Raw genomic sequence first — 24,512 nt, 5'->3', positions numbered from 1 at the left:
TTGTGCAGTTTCACTTATCCACCCCCAGATGACATCATACATTGGTGTTTTTCTGCTGATGATTATGTGTCTGCTAAATGTTTCAACAATGTGTCATCAAAGAAAAATCTTCTGTGGACAAATTGTTAAATGCTGTATAAGCAAAAAAAGCCTCAAGGATGTTAATGAAAAAATGAAATCTTTCAGTGCTTTAAGTGTTAGGGAGTGTTTAAAATTCAATAAGGTATATACTGTAGAACTTCATTTAATAGCCCAGGCTACTATTTGCTTAAATCATTGAAGTCAACAGGCCTATATTTGGGACAGGCCTTTCATTTCTTTCACACAAAACTGTTAATCAGCAAAGATCGGAAAATACAATCAAATTGTTTATTTAAATCAGTATGAATATTACTTGTATAAAACTTTGGCTTCAGATAACATATTAATTATGAATCAGTCATGCGATCTAGCTCTGACAGACACATCAGCTCCGTGCATCAGAGAAAGAGAGTTTGACACTTGAGGATTACAGCACCTGGCATACCGACACAGTCCTGTTAAAACAATACTCACAACTTGGATTCATTTTTATCAAAAAACCTTTCAATTCTTTTGATCTGAGGGTAATTGAGGAATGGACACATAATTAGAGGTAGCCAACATCTGAAGAACCCATAGAGAAAAAAGTACTGCTTTAAAAAAAAAAAAAAAAAAAACTACTGATACATAATACACCCCATTAGAGCTGCAAAGATTAAGCATTCAGGAAAAATTATCAGTTATACATCTGAAATATCAGGAAACTGTCCAGTAACACATATTTCAATTAAAGTTCTGGTTCTTTTCTCCCACTGTGAACACACTGCCTGCACTCATCTATGTATAATTTACACACTTCTGTGTGAGCTCACTTTTTGTTCTCTACACATGGGTATTTTTATACAACTACACCAAGTGGCCACAAGATGTCACTGTTGCTCAAATCTTTAGAGTTCAGTCTGCTTTGTTCCAATAAAATGTGCTCTGCTGCACCATATGCCCAACTAAGTAGAACTCTTTGGTCCTCTGGGGACTTTGGTCTTTCCTTCTATGATGATGACACCCCATCTTGTTAGTAAGTGTATCTAGAAATATTTGTATCTCAACAAAGGAGGTTGGACATCTCTAGTAATATTATCATTGTTGGGTGCTGTTGGGCAAAAGTATTAGGCACTTTGACAACGTGGCAGGGAATGAATGCAAAGTGACTGATGAGGTAATGAGATGCAGGTGTGTTTGGTTTGGAGAAAGAGTCTTTTCCAGGGAAAACATTTTGACATGTCATAGTAGCAAACGCACAGGTGCAAATAATGACATTAATAATGGCTGAATTCCATTAAGCTGCTTTGATTTCAGGTTCCTGCGTGCCTGCTTACTCTTACTAGGACACTTAAATATGACAGAGCCATCGTTCATGTTATCAGTAACACCTGTGCTTTTCCTACTATGACAAGTCAAAATGTCTGCTGTGATAAAAGCCTACATGTGGCTGTAGATGAGGGACAGAGAAACAGACCGTTATATCTTAACTGAAAAGTATGGACTTTATTAAAATGAAGCAACAAAAAGATCAAGTGAAGATAAACTGATATTTATCTTACTTTATCATGACGAAAACTCTGTCTGTTCCATGTTTTTCACCTCACTGACTTGGTCAATCCATGTGAAATTTGGCACAGTGGTAGAGGCTCATGGGAGGATGCGAATGAAGCAATATTACATCAATTGGCCAAAGGGGGGCGCTATAGCAACCGATTGAAATTGCAAACTTTGAATGGGTGTATCTCATGCTCCGTATGTCGTAGAGACATGAAACTTTGCACAGAGATGTCTCTCCTCACGAGAAACAAATTTGCCTCAAGAACCCATAACTTCTGGCTATATAGATTTTCCGCCATTTTGAATGTTTTGAAAAACACTTAAAATCGATCTCTTCCTAGGAAGTTTGACCAATCTGTATGAAACTCGGTGAACATAATCTAGGGACCAATATCTAAAGTTCCCTCTTGGCAAAAGTTGGAAAACTTACTAAAACTGAGCTTCTATAAGGCAATGAATATTGCGGAGGGCGTGGCTCATCACATAAAGGTGTATAACATCTCAAGGGTTTCACCGATCACCACGCAACTTTGTAGGCATATGACCACACATAATTTGAGGGGACCCCTCCATTATTGACCCCATCAAACACAGTGGGGGCGCTAGAGAGCTCATTTCTTATCTAGGCCTAACTGCCATATGGATTTTTCCTAAACTTGGTAGATATGTAGAACAGGATGCCTCAAGGTGACTGGAGAAATGTAACTCTAATTGGCAACTGGGTGGCGCTATAACAACAGAAAAATGGCTAAAATGCGACAGATCGCTGTGGCTGCAATCCAAACTCCGTCTGAATACATTGCTCTTCTTAATGGGTTCAGTTGACTATTTAATCTGCAATTTCCTATGACCTGTATCCCAAACACACACCATGTGAAACTGTATGTGGACAACTGTGCACTCAATGGGTATGGACTAGTTTGGATATATTTTGATTACTGATGTGGTTAGTGTTTTGTTAAGAACTGAAAATGAGGTGAGTAAAGATGAACATGATTATACTGAGATAAAATAAAGATAAAACTTCATGTAAACAGGATTACTAATAAAGATAAAATAAAATAAAATAAAATAAAATAAAAGAATGGAATCACCCTGAATTAGGTGGTGAATAAGCTGACAGGCCGGGTCACAAGAAGGTAACTAAGAGTATTTACTAAGTACTGTAAGTGTAATTTTGAATTAGTCATGTTTTTTTATGCTTGATCTTTGTCTTTGCTGAGTAAAACACAAAAATTAGTAACAAAAACATACAAAACAAGGAAAAAATATATATATAATTATGCACACACATTAAATCGGAGCTATTATGCGTTTTTGTATTTGGAGTCTCATATATCATGTTACAATAAAAGATGTTCATGTTAAAGGAGGTCAAAGTTTTAAATAATGAGGTAAATGACAAGACAATTTCCTGGGTTTGAGGACACTCCCAGGGAAATGTTGTCATAAGCAAGCTCTGTTTTGATGCTTTTTTTCGGACTCTAGCACCTTATTTTTATTAAAAATACACAGCTTAATCACTGAATAATTGAAATGTGTACCTCTGTCCAGCCTACTTTACAGATTTCTTGTGAGTTGTGATGTTAAAAATATCAGCAGTTTATAGAAATTAGCATTAGTATTGAGTAGAAACAGAATATCTCACAACTTCTATCATTAAACATTTATTAACTATAGTTGGTGGAAAGTAAGTCAAGTACTGTACTTAAGTACAATTTTGAGATACTTGTACTTCACCTGATTATTTCTATTTTCCGCTGCTTTATATTTATACTCCACCACATCTCAGAGGACAATATTTCACTTGTTGCTACATTTATCTGACAGCTTTAGTTACTTTGCAGATTCAGATTACGAAAACAAAATATAAATTAACTGATAAATTATAATATTGTTATTTTATTTGCACTTTGGTAATTAATGTGCAGTGCTCTGCCTGCTGAGCTGCAGCCACATGCACTGAATGTCATATACAGAGATGTAGCAGAGGTGGCATTGCAATGTGAGGAAACATAATGACATAAAGTAAATGAAGCACATGTGTAATATTGAGTATATTAGGGGAATATGTGTCAGGCAAATTGTAAAAGTTACCCACACCTTGGTTAATCTTTGCAGCTCTAATGGGGTGTATTATGTATAAATAGCTGTTTTTATTTTTTATTTATAGCTGGACGTTGAAGAGTGCATGTGAGTGTGTGTGTGTGTGTGTGTGTGTGTGTGTGCATTGCATTATGTGGTGATGTGTTTCTGCATACATCCTGTGCCATGGATCATCTCATGATTTTGACAGAGTTGTAAAGAAAATAAACTGTATTGGTCGTTAAAAAATACTCAAAGAATTTAATAAGCAGCAACCATAAAACCAATTAAAAGCCAAGTCCCAATGCCCAGTCCCTTTTACGAGCCCAGTGTGGTTCCACATTTTGACAAATATACGCCTGTCTCAATTAGACGCCTGGTCTGGTTGCCAAGCAGTACTTTTTTTTCCCTACAAGTTCTTCAGATGTTGGCTACCTCAAATTATGTGTCCATTCCTCAATTACCCTCAGATCAAAAGAATTGAAAGGTTTTTTGATAAAAATGAATCCAAGTTGTGAGTATTGTTTTAACAGGACTGTGTCGGTATGCCAGGTGCTGTAATCCTCAAGTGTCGTAACTCTCTCTCTGATGCACTGTCTGTCAGAGCTAGATCGAATGACTGATTCATAATTAATATGTTATCTGAAGCCAAAATTTTATACAAGTAATATTCATACTGATTTAAATAAACAATTTGATTGTATTTTCCGATCTTTGCTGATTAACAGTTTTGTGTGAAAGTAAATGAAAGGCCTGTCCCAAATGTAGGCCTGTTGACTTCAATGATTTAAGCAAATAGTAGCCTGGGTTATTAAATGCCCCAATTGTAGTCAGCTACATAACATATATTTTTAACCTGTCGGTTTTATCTGGTACAGTTCCCACAGTTTGGAAGGCTGCTTTTGTGTCTCCTTTAGGCGGTGACACAGCTATACTTAACAATTATAGGCCTATCTCTAAATTGCCATGCCTAGCAAAAATACTAGAATCTCTAGTAAATGTCCAACTTAAATCATTCCTTTCAGCACATTCTATTCGAAGTACTCCCCAATCTGGTTTTAGAGAAAAGCACAGCACTATTACTGCGGTCACTCTTGTTTTAAATGACATCATTTCAACTTTGGATAATAAGAAACACTGTGCAGCTCTTTTTATTGACCTTTCTAAAGCATTTGATACAGTTGATCATGCTTAATAAACCTATTGGTACTTATTGGTACAATATTGGTTTTGATGAAGTTGCATATAATTGGTTCCAGAGTTGGTTGGTTCCCAGATTGCAAAAGGTGTCCCACAAGGCTCAGTCCTTGGTCTTGTTCTGTTTACACTTTATATAAATGATATTGTTTCTGCTATAACTGGGTACGCTGATGATACTATTTTGTATTGCACTGCGGATACTGCACAGTCTGCTGTTGCATCTCTTCAACTCTGTTTTGCTGATTTAGAAGTTGCACTCAGTATCCATAAGTTAGTCTTAGACGCAGATAAAACCAAATTTATGTTTTTCACTAGAGCCAATAATATTAATTTGGATAACCTCATCATCACAACTAAAAGTGGCACCAATATTGAAAGAGTCATGGAATACAAATACCTTGGCATTTGGATTGATGTGATGTTATCTTTCAAAAATCATGTAATAAATTTGGGAAGCAAACTAAGGCAAAAGATTGGCTTTAGGAATAAATCCTGCTTCCCACTGCATTGTAGAAAAATGCTTGTTGAGGCAACTTTTCTATCAGTTTTAGATGATGGTGACATCTTGTACAGGCATGCTTCGACAGCGACTTTAAAACCCCTTGATGCTGTCTACCATTCTGCACTCAGGGTCATTACTGGTGATGCTTATAACATTCATCACTGTATCCTGTACAAAAAAGTTGGGTGGTCCTCTCTCTCTGAGAGGCAAGATTTGCACATGTATTTGTTAATTTCCAAGGCCCTTATTGGAAAGCTGCCTTCTTACATTAATTTACATTAACATTAAACTAGAACTAATGACTGGCTTACACTCTACGTCCCCCGTGTTCATACAGAGCTTAGAAGAACTGCTTTTGGCTTCTTTGCACCATCAACCTCGAACACACTACACAGCACTTAAAAAATGAATTCATTGGTAACTGTTGGTCATTTTAAATCCACAGTCTCAAACCTTTTCATTTCTGTTTGTACCTGTTTTTAATTGATTTTGTTGTTACTCTATTTTAATTGTATTCATATGTTTGTTTTATTGATTGTCCTCTTTCTTGCTCGACGTCATTGTAAATGAAGGCTTTGCCCTCAATGATTTTCGAGTTTAAATAAAGACAAAAAAATAAATAAATGAAGTTTTACGGTATATACCTAATTGAATTGAAGTTTCGGTTTTACTTATCTTCCTCTGGCTATACTCTCTGTCTGTCTGATGAGGTGGATAAACCAGTTTTATATGCCAGAATCATTTATTGAAAGTGTGGTGTCATGTTGCTCTGTAAACACTGCAGCTTGTGACTCTGACGTGATTGGTTGGTCCTATGTGCAGTGGTTGGTAAATACTATGGAGGAGAAACTGAACAGGACTGGCACCTGCTCTCTGTTACTGCAGCCCAACACTGCAATCCAGCAGTGCATTTAACATACTGTGAGGGAACTACCTGAGTGTTACTATCAGTTTTATCTGTGTTTTTTATTAGTATGTTCCCACAATAGTTTTCGCTTTCATGCTCACTTTTTCTCTCCTGTGCGCTCTCTCAAAAATGCAGATAAGCTTCATCAGCAGGAAGATAACCAAATAAAATGAAGACAAAACTGGGAGTGGTTTTTCCTGGTACTATTTTGGGTCCTAAATAGGTGTGTCTAACTTTTTGTTCTGCCAGGTGCTTAATGATTTCATCAGCGTGTTTTTAAAGTCATCCCTGTGTAGCTGTGGCTTTATGCTTGGGCTCACTGGGCCTTATGCAAGAGCATTTTCCTATACTTATCCTGAGCCTCTTTTTCTTCTGTGAAGTTTGCTCCTTTGAGTGCTCCAAGTCCGATTCACCAAACCCTCGTAACTGCACAACATTCTTGTGAATTTCATGTCATTCTGATGAAAAGCAGCTGTGCATATTTGTGAGATTTAAAGGTGCTGTATGTAACTCTGGAGAAAGACAGGTGATTGTTGAGTCTCATTCCCAGGTCGTCAAATACCGACGCTTTGGGGTGATGGTTCAACCAGACGACCAACCCAAAGCATTGGTGTTTGACGACCCGGGAATGAGACTCAACAATCAACTGTCTTCTTCCAGAGGTACATACCTTTAATCATTAGCACAATCAGTGTCCATACATTTCAATGTAGGGCTACCTCTGCTGCGTTTATGGCCAGGTTTTGTTTCACTTTTGTTAGTCGGTGCCCTGAAATGTTTTTGTTGTCTAATCTGTCACAAAAGAATTTTACTATCACGACAGTGAACAAACTTATGTGTGGTGGAGACATTAAAGACAGGTATTGTTCAAACCTATGACGAGTGTATTGAGGACCCAAATGCTGCACTCTGAAAGTCAGTGACAGTTGGTCATGACCTTTAATTAAACACAGGCAAAGAAGGCACTTGGGCAGATGAAGAAACACAGTTTGTCTTCAGGCCCAGAGCCCACACACAGACCAGGTGAGTAGACAGGACAGGCAGATGAGCCAACGAGGGACCAGCAGGAGGTAAGTCAGGCCATGGATCAAGGAGCCGACAGGTAGGTGAAAGGAGAATACACACACAAGGCAGTGTGTAGCGTCTCACAGACAGTTCCTGAGCTGCAGCAGGCCACTGACATCCATCTCAGCCTCCTCTTCCACGGCAGGTGAGTTGTCCGGCCCTGAGGATGGCTCCTCCTCAGGGGAGCAGAGGTAGGAAGACTGGAAAATTACTAAAGGAGAGGGAGAGCAGGGCACCTGGGAGGGAGGAGCTGTGACAATAACATCATTAGTGTGACTATCCTGATATAGCCAGCGCTCGTCAGATCAGTATCAGAAATGACAAACACAGCTACGACCTCTGGACGCTACAAAGAATTGAACTGTGATTGATGGGAAGTGGATGAAACTTGCGAATACCTACAAGACGAAGAACGAGGACATAGGTGGATAAATTTAAAGGTAGGTTTTCTGGTTTGGTAAAATTAATTGATGACTAGTTTTCATCTCACTGCTGGCCGAAATAAGTTAGCTGTTGAGAACAAGCTGTTGCAGCTGTTTTTACAAAAAAAAAAAAAATATTGTGCATTATGGTAGAAATTAGCAAAGTTATTTGTCATAATAAATACAATGTAATATAGGACTGCTATTACACTGTTTCTCCATTGTATACACATATGAAATTAAACTATGCACACAATTATGAAAACTTGGAACTCATGTATCAACACCAACAAATGTTTTTTGGTCGGCCTTCCTCCCCGTTCTCTCTGCTGCTCCATTTTTCTCTGACACAGCAGAAGTCACCTGAGGCCTTTGTAATGCTCTGACACAGGATTGGTGTGTTTTGCTAATTGTGTTTGAGCAGGTGAGATGTGAGTCAGAACAGCTTGTAATAAGGGCCTGTTGTTTACAGGCCAGATTTTTTCAGGTGAACAAAGTGTGCTAAATTATGCAAAAATGTGATTTAAAAATCTCTACTTGAGTTAAAACAATGGAATTGTGCTCAAAGTTCAGCAGTCTGGAGTCTTGGTGTTGATACATGAGCTTCAAGTTTTCAGAATTGTGTCCATAGTTTTACTCTATGTGTGTATACAGTGAAGAAAAACTGTAACTTTAATCTGAGGTAAGACTCTGGGAAGTGAGTTTAGTCCAGCTGGATTGGACAGACAAATGTGTACTGTATCATATACTGATACAAAGTAAATTCACATTGTATCACAATATGGAAACAGTCTTTACAGTTTACATATAGCAAAAAATTGCAGCCTATTTTGAGACGAAAAAACCTAAACTAAAAGCTGAAAAAGGAGAAAAAACGGAAAGTATTTCTACACAGTTTTAAAAATTTAAATAAGTAGCATGGCCTCATTAAGCCACAGCATACAGTATATAAACAGTATTTTAATTGTTGCATTTTAAATTTCTCTTGAGGTGGTTGCAGTAATTCAGTGCAAGAACACTCACCTCACTGGATTTATTCTTGTTTCACACCTCACTTTTCTTTCTTGAACTCATTCCCTACTGTGCTCTTATGTACATTCTTTTTTCCATAGAAATCACTTTCTCCAGAAAATCCAGCACAGTATCAGGAAGCTTTGGAAGATGGAACAGCAAGGACAGCACAAGGTAACACATCGTGTTTAAATTAAAACATTTTCTATGTCAAAGTATAGCAGTTTGGTGTGGTCTCAAAGAGGTGTGATTTTAACTCTTCTCACGTGTTTTTTTTTTTTTTTTAATGATCTGCCATTCATTTGAATGGAAACATTTATGTTGTTTTTTGTGATTTTCATAAAGACCGCTTGGCAAATCTCTGTTGAACAAGAAGAATAAACACAACGGATCATATATAGTTGCCTTGCTGTTGCACAGCAGGTACCCTCAATAAAGGCAAACTAGTTCACTAATTGTACCTTTACTGGAATCTCCTGGGTCATAGATAAACTAGGTGTGTCCCTTTTTTGTTGTATTTTGTTCTATCACATGCTCAGTGATCCTGTCAGGGTGTTGTTCAGCCATTCCTCTGTAGCTTTGGCTTCATGTTTGCTTCTGGTTTTACTGGTACTCTTGTAAACATAACAGGACTTGGTTTCTGTTCTATGTGCTGTGCCAGGTGTTTAATGATCCCATCCACGGGCATATGACGTTACACCCACTGCTCGTCAAAATCATTGACACACCTCAGTTCCAGAGACTACGAAACATCAAGCAGCTTGGAGGGGCTTACTTTGTTTACCCTGGAGCATCCCACAACCGCTTTGAACACTCTATTGGGTAGGTCCGCATATTATCAGATAGATACAGTTTTGTGTCCCGAGCAAATCACAATCCAAAGCAGGAAGAAAAGCACCTAATATAACTGATACAACCAAAGCAAACACATTAGTATAGGTATAGTAAAAGTTGATGTTTCCAGTTTTGCAGCAGGATACTCGTGTGGTAATTGTGTAACCCGTTTTTTGTTGTTGTGTTCTGTATGTGGGGATAAAGGGTGGGGCACCTAGCAGGAGAACTTGCAAAAGCTCTGCGTGCAACGCAGCCAGAACTCCTCATCACTGAAAGAGACATCCTTTGTGTGCAGATTGCTGGTCTTTGCCATGACCTGGGTGAGTGACACACTCTTTTTCACTATTACATGTAACAGGTTTTAAATAGTATTTGCTGGGTGTGAATAAGAGCGGAAATGAAAGTGTAACTATCCACAAAATGTCACATAAAAGCCGTTTGTTGTTTAAAAAAGCCAATTGTTTAAATGTACAACAGCATTTTCAGACAGTCTCTCCTGGAAGGCAGTTATAGTGTTGGCGCACATTTGTAGCTACACCAAAAAGGTGGCTCCCTCATTCATTATCAGTGAGATAGACAGTCAATAGTCATGTTTTTTAGTCCGCAGTTAAGATCTGAGATTTTATTAATCATAGTCACTTTAAATCATCATAAACAGATGTGCTCAAATTTTTCTGGAAATTCTAAAATTCATATTAGCGCTGAATTTGGATGGAAACTAATGTTTTATAGACACACAGTGGAACTGTGTGTATGGCATGACTACTGGTATGTTGTTGCTTTAAATAATGCAAACAATAATAACAGTCATTTGCAGCAGATTACAAAACATATTTTTATAATATCATCAATATCAGTAAAGGCCTGTCTCTAATACTAGCCTAAAATAAAACAGGCCTGATAAGATACACTCACAAATGTTTCACTTCACAGTTTGACTTATGTTATGGTATCTCCCATATCTAGGACATGGACCCTTTTCCCATCTGTATGATAAGATGTTCATCCCTGAGGCACGTCCAGGACATGAGTGGAGGGTGAGAAACTGTTATTTCTATTGTCCCTGACATATGACATGATATGAAATACTGTAAAACTTCAATTAAAAGCCTTGTCTCAATTAAACACCCAGTCCCTTTCACTAGCCTGGTGTGGCTACACACTTTGCTAAATAAACACCTGTCTTAATCAGACGCCTGGTCTGGTTTTCAAGCAGTTCATGTTTTATTATAGAAGTTCTTCAGATGTATAAAACCAGGTTGTTGGCGACCTCAAATCATGTGTCCATTCCTCTATTACTCTGTAAGTTATTCATATTCTTTTAGTCTGTAAGGGTCCTCACATCAAAAGAATCAAAAAGGCAAGCTTGAGAAGTTACAAGTCTTTCCTGTTTCAAAACTCCATCTGTTACAATCAACAAGGTGAACCCAAGCACAGAACACAGACTCAGGAAGAAAGTGATACTTAAACCTCTATGAACAGATGTTCCTTTACCCAAGTTTGGACCTATTATGTAATATATAATGTGTGCAATTAAATAAGGAATCCATCAGCTGTGTAATTCTGGGCTCATACTCATGTTTAAAATATCAATTTGATAATAATATTAATTATGAAAAAATAACCAAACTGTTCAGTCCTTCATTATGCTATCTTTGAATGAGCACAAATGTATTCATACAAATTTATGAAAGAACCTTTAAAATAACATTCTGTCATGTGGAAAACATGTTTTTAAATGACTGCTTCAAAAGCATTTTTACTAGGCTATATTTCATAAATTCCCTCTCTAATATCTGTTTCATATTTGATACATCAACAAATTTCTCCTTCAAACAACTGCATTTATTAAAGTTTCTCACCAAACACTACATTTTACAAGATCACATTTGAACACCTCATGAGAACAACCTTTGCCCAAAACTCATTTACTGACAAGAGCTTGAACACATCATAATGTGATTAATACGTTAACTAATTCTCCTCCTGCTGATGTCAAACACAGATTAGTTGTTCACAATGTGGCATTGTCAAGGAAACAATATGGTGTGTCACCTGACGTGTCGATGGTTACTTTACTTTGTCCTTTCATCCCGACATCGTCCCGAGGAAGATCTCTGTTCATCCCAAATATGTTTTCTATTGTCACTACTGATGTGGTACAACAGGAAAACATCAGCCACTGCCATCGGTGGATGTCATCTTATTTGCTAATAGGCCAATGGCAGTCAGCAAGGCTATTAATAGGTGCATCCTGAAATTAAGTGACATCAACATGACATATTTAACAATGGAACAACAACAACAATGAAAATGTTGATTATCAACATTAATTATTGGTGCTGTAATAAATGTCAGCAGTATAATGTAAACGTCAAACCTTGGTATAATGAACCCACACGAAACATTTGTAATACATGAAACTGAGAGTCTCTGTTGTTGGTTTTACACACCAACACCCATTATTGAGCATCAATCTATCTATCTATCTATCTATCTATCTATCTATCTATCTATCTATCTATCTATCTATCTATCTATCTATCTATCTATCTATATTTTTGCTATTAATTCTCATATATTGATGAATCTATGTATCTTGCAGCATGAGGACGCCTCTCTACAGATGTTTGACCACCTAGTGGAACGTAATGGCCTACAGCAGGAGATGGAGAGGTACGGCCTGGTGCTGCCTGAGGACCAGACCTTCATCAAAGAGATGATTGTAGGACTGGACCCAGAGACAGTTGATGAGGTTTGTTCCAAATTGCATACTTAATATTTTTACTTCTAGTAGGTGCTGCAGCTGCTCCTAAAAAGTACGTTCTGTTGCATGCAGTATGAACACAGTCGGGACATACTACTTTCTCATAACATTACGCCCTGAACTTTGACCGTCTTGCTTTTATATCCGTTACCTTGGAGATACAACAAACGCCACTCACCAAGTTCGCCAGAGATGGAGATCAACCCGTAGAGCTCTGCTGTTGTTACTCTGAAATATGTCTAGTTGAACTCAAAAGTTATGACTGCACAGATTGTAGATTCTAACATATTATATTTGCAACAGTGACATTAAATCTGCAGTTCTATTTAACTGTTATTTCCGTCGTTATGTCCAATTGTTGTTTCTAATATTGATGATTATTTTGTTTACTTCAACAATTAATTTTCCTATTATTCCTGTTCCACTGGTTAAAAGCGCTGTCATCTGTCATTGCACCTTCTGACAGCTGTCAGTCAGCTGACAAACAGGTGTTAACGAGGTGTGAAGCTGTCATGTGTTTGTGGCTCAGTCAATTCGACGTACGCAGAGGATTGTGGGTCAGAGTAGCCAGAAAAGCATGCTGGCTTGCATACTGCAAAATCGGACAGGATGTAGTAGAACATCCTGGTATGTTTGGTACTAATGTTGTGCTGTGGACTGTATTTCTTTACCACATGGTCACTGGTTGTCTGTCATGTATTTCTCCTTATATGTCTTGTTGTATGTTTCTTTTTACTGTGCCTGCCTCAGGAATCACTCCTTAAGGGGCATACAGAGTTATCTGAACTGACTAAAAGGTGCAGAACATCAGTCCTGCCTGTGTAAACTGTTTGAAATCATTCAGTATCATTATTACCACAGCAGCCAGTGTCTATTGCCACCAATGTGCTGTCATCTCTGCAGTGGCCATATGAAGGCCGTCCACAGGACAAGTCCTTCCTCTATGAAATTGTGGCCAACAAAACAAATGACATTGATGTGGACAAGTTTGACTACTTTGCCAGGTGAGGCTTGTTGTTCAGCTACTGAAGAGAAATTCACTTTGTGATGCAGAGTGATAAATTATTATGTGTTATTTCCCCAGAACAATTACAACATTCTCCTGATTTTAACAGTATGGAGCAATCTCCAGGGTGCTTTGATTAGTTTTGCATAAAAAGCCTATTTTCTTCACACATTTCTTTACTGTCTCCTCTCAGGGACTGCCACCACCTGGGCATCCGGAACAACTTTGACCATCTCCGCTACTTTAAGTTTGCCAGGGTGTGTGAGATGGACGGGCAGAGGCACATCTGCTCTAGGGACAAGGTGCTGACTTTGCTACATCTCCTTTTTGATCGGATTTTAAAACAACAATCTGTTCAGATGATTAGATGTTACTAAAATACATGTAATTCTTTTAATAGGAGGTGAACAATCTGTATGACATGTTCCACACAAGGTACAGTCTCCACAGAAGAGCCTACCAGCACAGTGTGAACAAGATCATGGAGTTCATGTAAGTACTGACCCTTCTCAGGTTTCTACTGAAACAACATTTTGCTTTGTCTGCTGTATGATGTAGCTTATTTCATACAATTGACTCTCTTGTATAATATACATTAGGTGATCACATGTTGAATATGATTATCCAGGATTGCAGAGGCCTTTTTACAAGCAGACGAGCACATCCAGATTGAAGGCTCAGAAGAGGAGATGTTCACTCTCTCCACAGCCAAAGATAACATGGAGGCCTACACCAAGCTGACAGGTCTGTAGATACCACTGTGTGCTGTAAGCTTGTGTTTTAACATTAATGCAGAGGGAGGAGTGGGCAGGATACACAAACCACCATCTGTGCCATGTTCAACAAAGACTACATGTCTTCTGAATTGTCCAAACATATTCTGTCAGACTCCTGTCAGTATTACTTCCTGTGTTCGATTGTTTTTATTTACTAACATAAATGATATGAAACACTGACAATTGTCTGAATTATTCTAAGAATTTTGGTGGTAAATGGCTCAGTTAGGCAACTTACCTGCACACATCATGTCATCAGCTGACATCATGTCTTACAGCCGACCCACTTTATTTGTGCACTTTAGCAGTTTAGTTACAACAATAACAGCTTAGCAAGCAAGGCCACCACTATTTATAAACTAACACAAAGACATGGACGAATCTTACGTCTGACCCTCGAGTGAGACAAAGATCGTCTTTATGGGCTCAAAAACTCACCATGCCGAGCTAATGTTGCTAAGCTATGATCAGACAGTTGGGTTTAGCAAATAATTGAGAGCAGAACAAACTTGCTCAGGTTTATTCATGTTTTTTCATTAAGCAGAAGTAATTTTATCAGATATATTGGTGAGTTAAACCTCTTAGTTTACAGCGTCAGTTGTTTATTTGTGAAACACTACGAATGATTTTGTGACCTTGTCTTTGGTTTGTTCTAACTGATCTGTCTTCTGCTCTGTTGTTTGTCCTGTAGATTGTGTCTTTAACCAAATACTCAACTCCTCCGATCAGGGCTTGGATGAGGCGAGGGAGATTCTACAGAGGATCATCACTCGAAACCACTACAAGTTACTGGCTGAAACAAAGTGTAAACCAAGCCAAATCAAGGTGTGCACCATGTGTTTTTGTGCCTGTACAGCAAAACACTTCAGTTTGACATGTTATCTATTTCACTGCAGCTATAAGTACACCAATGATCATAAGAGCAGGTTTTGTTATAACAGAACTGGATGTTGTGCTCCTTTTGTGGTTGATGAGCGCAGATGTCTCTATGGGTATTGTACCTGGATGTCATGTGGAGCGCAACACATTCCTATCAGTCACAATTACTATTACAATTACAATTACTATACAATTATCGCTGCACCTTTATGCATCAAAATGTATTTCTATAAATTCTATAGATTTCTATACATCATTTCTTTTTCCCACTGTGTGACTACCATAATTAAATAAACAGATGAATTTACATGCACACAATGTGACTTGACCAGATCCCTCTTTCAACTTCATAGAGGCTGAAATGCTTCCATGCCCTAACTTTTAAACCAGGGAGTTCCAGTCAGATTGCAGCCATCTACGGTTGCTCCTGCTAATCCATTGTGGGGATATTTATGTCGTCACAGTGTCCAGTATTTGCATACTGTAACGTTTCATAGGAAACAGTATGTAACTCACATAGTGTCAAATTATAATTAGTATGCAGCCTTTTTATTTTAAAAAGTAAACTTCATCAGTTAATGACTTAGTTGATTTGAAAGCACTTTACATTCTCCAGCCTGCATAAGAGTAACACAATGAGGGGGAGGTGCTTCGCTGTGTTGTTACTGACGTCTCCAGCAGTGGAGAGCAGGGTTTCTCTCCGTTAGCTCCAGGTAAAGCCAAGATGCTGAGCGGACCAGGAACAAGATTTTTGAGGTGAAACAGACTGAGCACAGATTTATTTTCTTCACAGCAGAGGTTTTAAGTTGTTTAACGCTGCAGCATGTGTTGATCAGCTGGTCTCGTTTGTTTACATTACTGCTGATCATTGCTCCATATCATTAACATCAGTTTCTGAGTAATGGCATAGAAAGTATTCACGTTATACTTCACATTCACTTTGCAAATATTGTTATTTAGATACTTAATCAAAACATGCTCGGAATTACTGCCTTTGTGAAGATATAGCCTGTTCTCCCTCCTAGCTCGCCAAATACTGCCGCTTTGTCAGTGACTTTGGCATCAGAGACCGACGCACAGAAGCACCTTTCATGGTGATATGTTGGCAGCAGTTTGTAATGGCACTACGCCCTACTACCAAAACAGGCGCATGAGGGTACCTAGTGCGTCATATTTTGACACGTATATCCACTTACAAAGCGGCGGTATTTGAAAAGTTGGGATGTGAACGTGTTGATATGACTTACAAGTTAACTCTAGCATGTCTGTGCTGTAGATTGTCTGGATGGCGCACTGCTCTCATGGATGACAGCCCCCAGCTTACATCATCATTTTGCAAAAGCTCCATTTTCCCCATACACAGTAAAATATTCATATTAAGATTTATATACTCTGAATAGCGTTTTGAACCTTTGAATAACTGATCACGTTTCAGTGTGGACAGATGGCCAAAAATGAGAAACAAAAATATGTTTTTTTAATTTAAATTTCTAATGTGGACATATCCTTACTGTGTGTTGTCAAGATGGACTATAACTCAAACCTCTTGCCCCTCCCACTTGTCATCTTTTATCCTCCCTCCTTAAAAAGATGTTTCCCAGGTGGAAAGAGGCATTGCTTAGTGACCTTCAGGATGACAGGCTAAACCCAGAGGACTTTGTAGTTTTAGTGAGTTTTTCGTCTTATCACTTTTACTTCACTTTTCTGTCAATCTTGGCTTTTGTGGATTGAGATTTATTTTGTGAGATGCTTGTCATAATTAACTTGTGAATGTTAAATAGGGCTCTGTCTAACCCTTCTCTTTTAGGACAGTACTATGGACTATGGGAGGAAAGACAAAGACCCAATTGAAAAGGTGTATTTCTACAGCAAGAGAGATCCTACCAGAGCATTCCATACCCCCAGAGAGCGGGTCAGAACTAACGCAATGACAACAAAATCATCTCTGTCTTTCCATGAGCTATTTGTTCCTTGGGTGTATTTCTTTATAAGACAGCCTCTGTTACAGTATGGCATTTTTCTCAAGTTTATGCTGTTGTCATTCTTGTCAGGTGTCCAGCCTCCTCCCAACATGCTTTTCTGAGACGCTCATCAGGTTTTACTGTAAGAAGACTGATGAAGAGCCACTGGAGCGTGCCCGTGTGTGCTTTGGGTACTGGTGCGAAGATAGAGGGTTGCCAGTGCCTCGGGTAATATTAGGATCTAGGCTGTTAAATATAGAAAAGTACTGTGTGGGGCCCTCAGGCTTGAGGTTCTATTAAATGGCAGTGATACTGTAGTCTGTACTAGGGATGTCACGATACCAAAAATTCAGTAGTCGGTGCCGATACCAGTAAAATTACACGATTCTCGATACCAAAGTCGATACCACGGTAAAAAAAAAATCCTAAGATCCCATGTACTTAAACAAGAAAAATAGTTTATTAAAATATTTGCATATAAAATAACATTTCTATCAACAGATTGATATTACTTATATACAGGGGGGAAAGTAGTTTTAAAGTCTTGCCAGTACTATTACCAGAACCTTCATTGCTTCATATTGTTCACCTCTCCCCGCTTCATGCGTTTTTAAAGGCAAAGTCAAAAACCAAACAAACAAATAAAAACATTTTCAATATTTTACTGTACCTGTATGGAGTAGAAAGAAATTAGACACTTCACAATGTGTATAGTAAAATGTTTGTTTTAACCTCTCCGCCTGGACACTGATGTCCTTGCTCCCTCCCTCCTCGCTCCTCCCTCCTCTGTTAAATGGTATCTCACAGGCGCACTACGTCATCAAACCATGTGATGTTTGGTACTGCCGGATTCAGGAAGCTCTTGGCTTTTCAAAAATAACATTGTTTTTCTTTTATTTTTTATGGATTTCGCACCAGAGCAGCCTAAACACACAAAGTCCAAAATCGCGATGAGTGGTGACAAGTCATGTCATGCCATTTTTCGACAGGAAAAGTTAAAAGATTACTTGCGATCTTATGTGGAGCCGTCTGTGGACACATAGCTCTTTTATAAAAGGTAAGAGTCTCACTCGTACCACTATTTTTGGCTGAGATACACCGTCTAGAAAGTGGGATCACAACTTTCACGTTTCACATGGCTTTATTTGGTGATATTTTATGGTGTTTCTGTGTCATAAACAACATCAGCTATCATAATCACACCTGATTTCAATAAGGTAAAATGTTTGAAGCTGGCTGAGTGTTGTTTGATCACTGATAGTACTGTTTTGAAGCCGAGTGAGCGCTCTTGTCATGTGGAGCTCCGCATGGATCTTTTCATGGAAAAAACACTGTAGAATGGTCATACTTTGAGCATCTTCCTCAAATTTGAAACAAATGTTCATTGATAGTGTGCCTACATCCCCACAGTGCCATTCACCTGCTCAGATGAAGCCACAGACAGACTTCTGCTTACATAACATATTACCAGCATTGTTGCATGCTGTTCTTGAACAAGAACTGCTCCTATGCCGACTGTTCCTGCATTGGCTATGACCTTGGTGGGAGCATCCTTGTCAAATATGCCAAAGTGCCGGCCTCAGCTAGTTTTTCTTTAAGCGCTTTGGACGCTTGTTTTTGCTCAGGCCCGAAGTGAAACGGTGTGTCCTTCTTTGTTTATCTCCACAGAGGCTCTGATATGCTGGTGAACTGGGGTATTACGTAATCGGCTACTGTAGCCAGCTAAGCCCAGAAAGCTGCGTACCTCCGATGCATTCTCAGGTTCTTGTGCCTCAGCTACAGCTCTCACTCTCTCTGTGGTGGGACCATTGCCCTCTTTGGAAAGTAGCATGCCCATGAATATTAACTTGTTCATGTTAAACTGACACCTCTCTGTGTTTAGGGTCAGCCTACAACTCTCCAGTCTTAACAAAACTGCATGGAGTCGTTGATCGTGGGCATGAACGATTATGTCATCGGAGATATTCTCTACCAATGCCAGACAGTGTTGTTGCAATTTCGTGTTGGTATTGTTCACTTGCAGAGAAAACGCCAAATATGAGTCTCTTATACCTAGAGGTAGACTCACAAGTCAGTCTTTAGACGCTTTGCTTAACTAAAGACTGATGTCTTTCTCCCTGATTTTGTGTTTAGATGGACGGATACAATTTCAGAGTTTACAAAAACTCCCTACGTTGCAGAACCGATAGTAAATCTGCAGCGCGGTCCATCTGTGGCTCGCTGAACTCTTGTGCTCGTACACATAGTCCGACTAGAAACACGTGTAGCGGTACAAAATGGCTCAGCTGCGCTCGCAGAAAATGCCCTCAAAGTTAGTGGATGTTTGTTGCGTTTGCGGCGACATTCTCGCCAACTAAAAGAAACAAACATAATCTTTTACAAGGCCATGACTCATCCGTCCGGCCGAACAATACATTGGCATTGGCGGACGAGAAAAGGGGGAGCGCACATTTCCGGGAGGGCGTGTCCTTTTCAAAAATGCAAGAGGCGGTGCTTTGTTGCCGGCCGTTTTCTCCAGTGTGTTAAACACACTTTAGAAAGGAGTGTCCCCAGACTATCAGAAGGCGGAGATCTCTGATTGTCTGGTGGCGAGACTAACCTAGAGGTACCTGTATGCACTGCAAACATAGTGATGTCTCTTGACTCTGGTGTGAGCTCCAGCTGGTGGTAGCCCCACTTTCGGTCCAGTTTTCTGAAAATGGCTGATCCATTCATTCCTTGTAAAAGCTTGTCCACTGTGGGAATCAGGTATCTCTCTGATGATGGCTGCATTTGCTCTTCTCATATTGAGGCACATTCTGATGTCACCTTCTGCTGCTTTTGGGGCGAGTACAACAGGATTCACCCATGGTGTGGGCAGATCTACTTATTTTATAATGTCCATTTCTAGCAGCTGATTTATTTTTTTCTCTACTGCTTTCTTTAGATGGAAGGGCACCCGTCTCAAGGGTTGTGCCACAGGTGCTACACTCTCATCAATATGTAGACTTATTTGCTTGGTGTCAGGATAGTGGTGTTAGTATTTTAAACGTTTAGTATCGCCCATCCCTAGGCCCTGCTAAGGGGGTTTCTGATGGACATCGCAAGCAGCACTTGCCACAGACGGCCGGGGGACACTAATTATAGTCTAGTTCAGCCGTGCTGGCAATGACTGTCACAAACCCCTTACAAGGTCCCTCCTCCCCTGGTCTGTCTGCCCTCCCTGTCAGCATCATATCATGAGAAGCATGAAGTGTCCTCATATTAGAAAGTATATTATTAATGCTAATGTGTGATAACTTCTCTTTCAAAGATGGAGAGAACAAGAGCACAGAGGGGGCCGGCAGAAGATCCTCACGGGTAAGAATGTTCAGATAAAGTGGAGGAAATTTAAAGCTTACATAAGTAATGTAACTCTTTCATGATCTTTTTTTATCAAGCAGTGGATATGCACATAATATTTTGTTATCAGGTTAACTAATGATGTTAAAACAACGAATGAATGATAATCATTTTTGAGTTATTCAGAGTCTGTGTGAGAATACTGGATAGTTAGGACAAACACAGGCTATGTAACTGTGTAGTTTGCAGTATTGTGGTAAAGTTCACAGTAATGGACTAATGTGGCCTGATGCAGGACAGGCTTTGGTATCCATGCTCACTGTTAGCTTGGGTCAAGGGTAGCAGTCATCAATTTGAATTTAAGCTGATGACGCTCTTTAGTATCACTTGCCAAATTGCATGTTGATGCTGTGGCTAAGGTTTGGAAAGCAGCCCTGACTGAATGATAGCCCATGTAAACTCTGCTGATACCTATATTGTAGAATGCAGCCCAGAGCCACAGCAGCCTTAAAACCTGTTGAGCCCTAAAGTCCCCCAACTGGGGGGTATCAATACACTGATCAGAAGAATATAGTGATGTTGCCCATCAAATTTAACAGCAGAACCTCAGCTACAAGGCTGTAAAGAAACTTTTTACATGCCCCAAACTCAGTTTTAACATCAACTAAATAAACAACAACAACAACTAACTCCAAACAGCATCGATATCCCAACGCACTCGGTATATTTCGGGCTCCAACTCGACCACATGTTATTCAAAACACACACCATTCATCTCAAATGAAAGCTGAGACTCCACTCTTTCCACATGTATACTCCAAATCACTCTCCCTTTAACCATCACAGAGCTACAGCCCAAAGAACAACAACAACAGAAATCTCTTTGCCAAAATATATTTGTAATATGGCTCTTAGCTTATTAATTTCGCCGTAAAATGCGCATTCTGCTGTTCATTCACGCTCCGTTCGCGTACTACCGAAAGTTGTCAGTCATTCAAATGAATCCGGGCGGAAAAAAAGGTTCCGGGGGAACAAAAACAATGACCACACACAGCAGCCGACATCTCCCCACTGCGCGTTCTGCTGACTCTGATTGGCTTACAGTGCTGTCAGTCTCGTTTTGGTGGGTATGGCGTCATTCTATTGGCTCTAACGAATCAAACGAGGTGTCAATCACTCAAATCGGCCAAGCCGTCGCGGAATTACGGGCATCCAAATCTCAGAATAGAAACAGGTTCAAATGTACAGTAGTAGGTGCATATTGGTCAGTTTGGAGTGGGAAACAGAGTAAAAAAATGAAACAGACAGTTGTATGTGTATACCCTAAACATCAGTAGGGATTTACAGAAACAAAAATGAAAGAAATAGGATTGTACATGACAAAAATCGCATGCAAACATGATGCAATTTTGGAGAGCTCACCTGAATTTTCTGTACTATAACCTCTCTAATGTTGTTTTGCTTCACTTTATCAGAATCAGCCTTTGCAGAGTTAATGTTCACATATTGAGCTATATGATTTAATAGAGGTTTAGAGCTGCTGCTGCTGCTGCTGTTGCTGCTGCATCATGCCAAAGGGATACTCATCCTAAAAATGCTTCTTTTTTTTTTAGGCGAACCTCAAAATATTTCATTTGTGCTGTGTGCCATCTTCATTTACTCTTCACATATAACACATATACTGATATTTACACATCTTAACAAATCTCACAAGTGTGCCCTTTACCATGACACCAGAAGTATTCAAATAGACCTTGTGGTTGCAGAGATATATTCATTTCATTATGGATATGCAATTTTCGAGCAGAGGCCTATAAAATAGGGTCAGGTACCAAGAAGGTCAGAGGATCATAAAGCCTGTTGAAAAAGAAAACAAGTCCACCGCAGGTGACAGTACAAATCAGTTTGGCAGTTATTTTGAGATGAATCATTTTTCTCCACTACACTGCTCCTATGGATTTGGGGGCTTCCCCACCAGGCCAAGCCCCACTTTAACCCCTGAGTACAGTGCCCTGCTTCAGTGATGATGAAGTTGATATCTCAGTGCACTGCTCATGTTAATATTAATGTCTTTTTTTTTACAGGCAGGGGGAAGGCCAAGAAGCACCACAGCAAAACCCAGAGGGAGAACAAGTTTTGGCAGATGGAAATTAAAACTGAAAAAAGAAGGCAAACACTCCCTGACATCACTGGTTTATTATGATTAAAAATGATTGAAAATGATTTAAATGTTCTGTAAGGTGAGCATGTTAACACAGCAACGTGTAAACCTTGAGGACCCTGAAGTACTTATAATCAGCACTTATAATCAGCTTTATTTTAGACTCTAGCTGCAGCAGTATATGTCACACTACCACAATACTATACTGCCATTGTGTAATTCAGCTGTCAACAAATCAGTTGTCTTTGTCTGAAACTGAGTATGTATGCAGTATATTTTAGGGAATTGTTTTAGTCTCCTATCAATCACATTTATTCTTTTTTATGCATTCTCTGTGTATTCCCTCTGATCAGGGCAAGCTGTAAAGCACTACCAACATGTGCACTGGAGTGAAAGTGAACATATAATCTGAGTTTTAGGGACATGACATATCTAAAGGTGTTTGGTTTTGATGTTAATCGTGTGACTTAATGTGGTAATCAGATCAGATATTAGTTTGACTTTGAGTGATTTTTGATTAGAGGTTGTTTTTGGTGTTGTGGTTGCAACTTGGTCATTTTACTGTATCTTTGCTCACCTACTGCATTTATCATTATAGCCAAAGGGCTGAAAGACACATTCAATTTTCTCTTATGACTGGAAGTTGGGTGCAAATCTTGCTCAACAAATATGATCCCAATAAGCCAAACTGGGGCGCCATAATTTAAGGTAAAAATTTTGAACTTGAAAAGTCCCCTATACCATAAGTCCGACTTACATGGAACTTGGCATAGACATCTATCTGCCTGACTACATTTTCTGCCATTTTCAATATTTTTCAAACCTATTTATGACATCTCCTCCTAAACTGTAGGTCCAGTTTGTACAACTAACCAATAAACTTTGAGTGGGCGCGGCTTAGCACAGAAATAGGCCAATCATTAGGACACTTTCAGGAATGTCAGTGCAGGTACCTCAAACATACCCTGAAAATCTCATTCAAATCGAGCACTAGAGGGCGCTACAAATGCAGACTAGATTTACTGCCCTGCAGTTGTCTCTGCTAACCAGTCAAGTCAAGCTTTCATCCATGTCTCTGCAGACTGTATATGTAGCCGTAGACAATGTTTCAAATATGGAGATGCAAAGAAGCTATTTTAAAATGTGGACACTTCACACACATCTTCAATCTTTGAAAACAGGCTCTTGGGAAGCACTTAGTGTTTAATCTGTCAATATGAAATAAAATAATTAGGATTACTATTATGATGGCATTATATATCACTATTTCTCACTGTAGTCATACCTTAAAGCTCACTTTGCTTTCTTTGATGTAACCATCGTTGTGTTTTGCTAATGGTGTGAAAATGTATCAGATTCTTAATATGTGATGGGTCTGTAAAGAGAAACCTACCAAAGGTTATTAGAGCCTTTCAACTGTATTCCTATTGACATGGGTTGATAACAGATTATGCCTGTCTGTTTGAAATAAAACTCTTTTTCTCTCGTCATTGTGCAGTTTCACTTATCCACCCCCAGATGACATCATACATTGGTGTTTTTCTGCTGATGATTATGTGTCTGCTAAATGTTTCAACAATGTGTCATCAAAGAAAAATCTTCTGTGGACAAATTGTTAAATGCTGTATAAGCAAAAAAAGCCTCAAGGATGTTAATGAAAAAATGAAATCTTTCAGTGCTTTAAGTGTTAGGGAGTGTTTAAAATTCAATAAGGTATATACTGTAGAACTTCATTTAATAGCCCAGGCTACTATTTGCTTAAATCATTGAAGTCAACAGGCCTATATTTGGGACAGGCCTTTCATTTCTTTCACACAAAACTGTTAATCAGCAAAGATTGGAAAATACAATCAAATTGTTTATTTAAATCAGTATGAATATTACTTGTATAAAACTTTGGCTTCAGATAACATATTAATTATGAATCAGTCATGCGATCTAGCTCTGACAGACACATCAGCTCCGTGCATCAGAGAAAGAGAGTTTGTCACTTGA

The 24,512-nt window shown here is 39.0% G+C and overlaps 1 protein-coding gene across 1 annotated transcript; it reads left to right on the top strand.

Annotated features, from left to right (window-relative positions):
- The first annotated feature begins 9,477 nt into the window (after positions 1 to 9,477).
- LOC144464149 (deoxynucleoside triphosphate triphosphohydrolase SAMHD1-like) lies at positions 9,478 to 24,007 on the top strand. Its single transcript, XM_078169984.1, has 14 exons — positions 9,478 to 9,634; positions 9,851 to 9,966; positions 10,613 to 10,683; positions 12,252 to 12,401; positions 13,317 to 13,417; positions 13,613 to 13,721; positions 13,820 to 13,911; positions 14,048 to 14,163; positions 14,887 to 15,020; positions 16,665 to 16,742; positions 16,882 to 16,986; positions 17,126 to 17,263; positions 20,328 to 20,374; positions 22,441 to 24,007. The coding sequence occupies exons 1-14, from the start codon at positions 9,501 to 9,503 to the stop codon at positions 22,508 to 22,510; spliced, it is 1,461 nt and encodes a 486-aa protein (XP_078026110.1). The 5' UTR covers positions 9,478 to 9,500; the 3' UTR covers positions 22,511 to 24,007.
- The last annotated feature ends 505 nt before the right edge of the window (positions 24,008 to 24,512 follow it).

Source organism: Epinephelus lanceolatus, chromosome 8 (assembly GCF_041903045.1).
Source record: "Epinephelus lanceolatus isolate andai-2023 chromosome 8, ASM4190304v1, whole genome shotgun sequence".
NCBI classification, from domain to species: domain Eukaryota; kingdom Metazoa; phylum Chordata; class Actinopteri; order Perciformes; family Serranidae; genus Epinephelus; species Epinephelus lanceolatus.
This window is presented reverse-complemented; position numbering and strand designations above follow the sequence as displayed.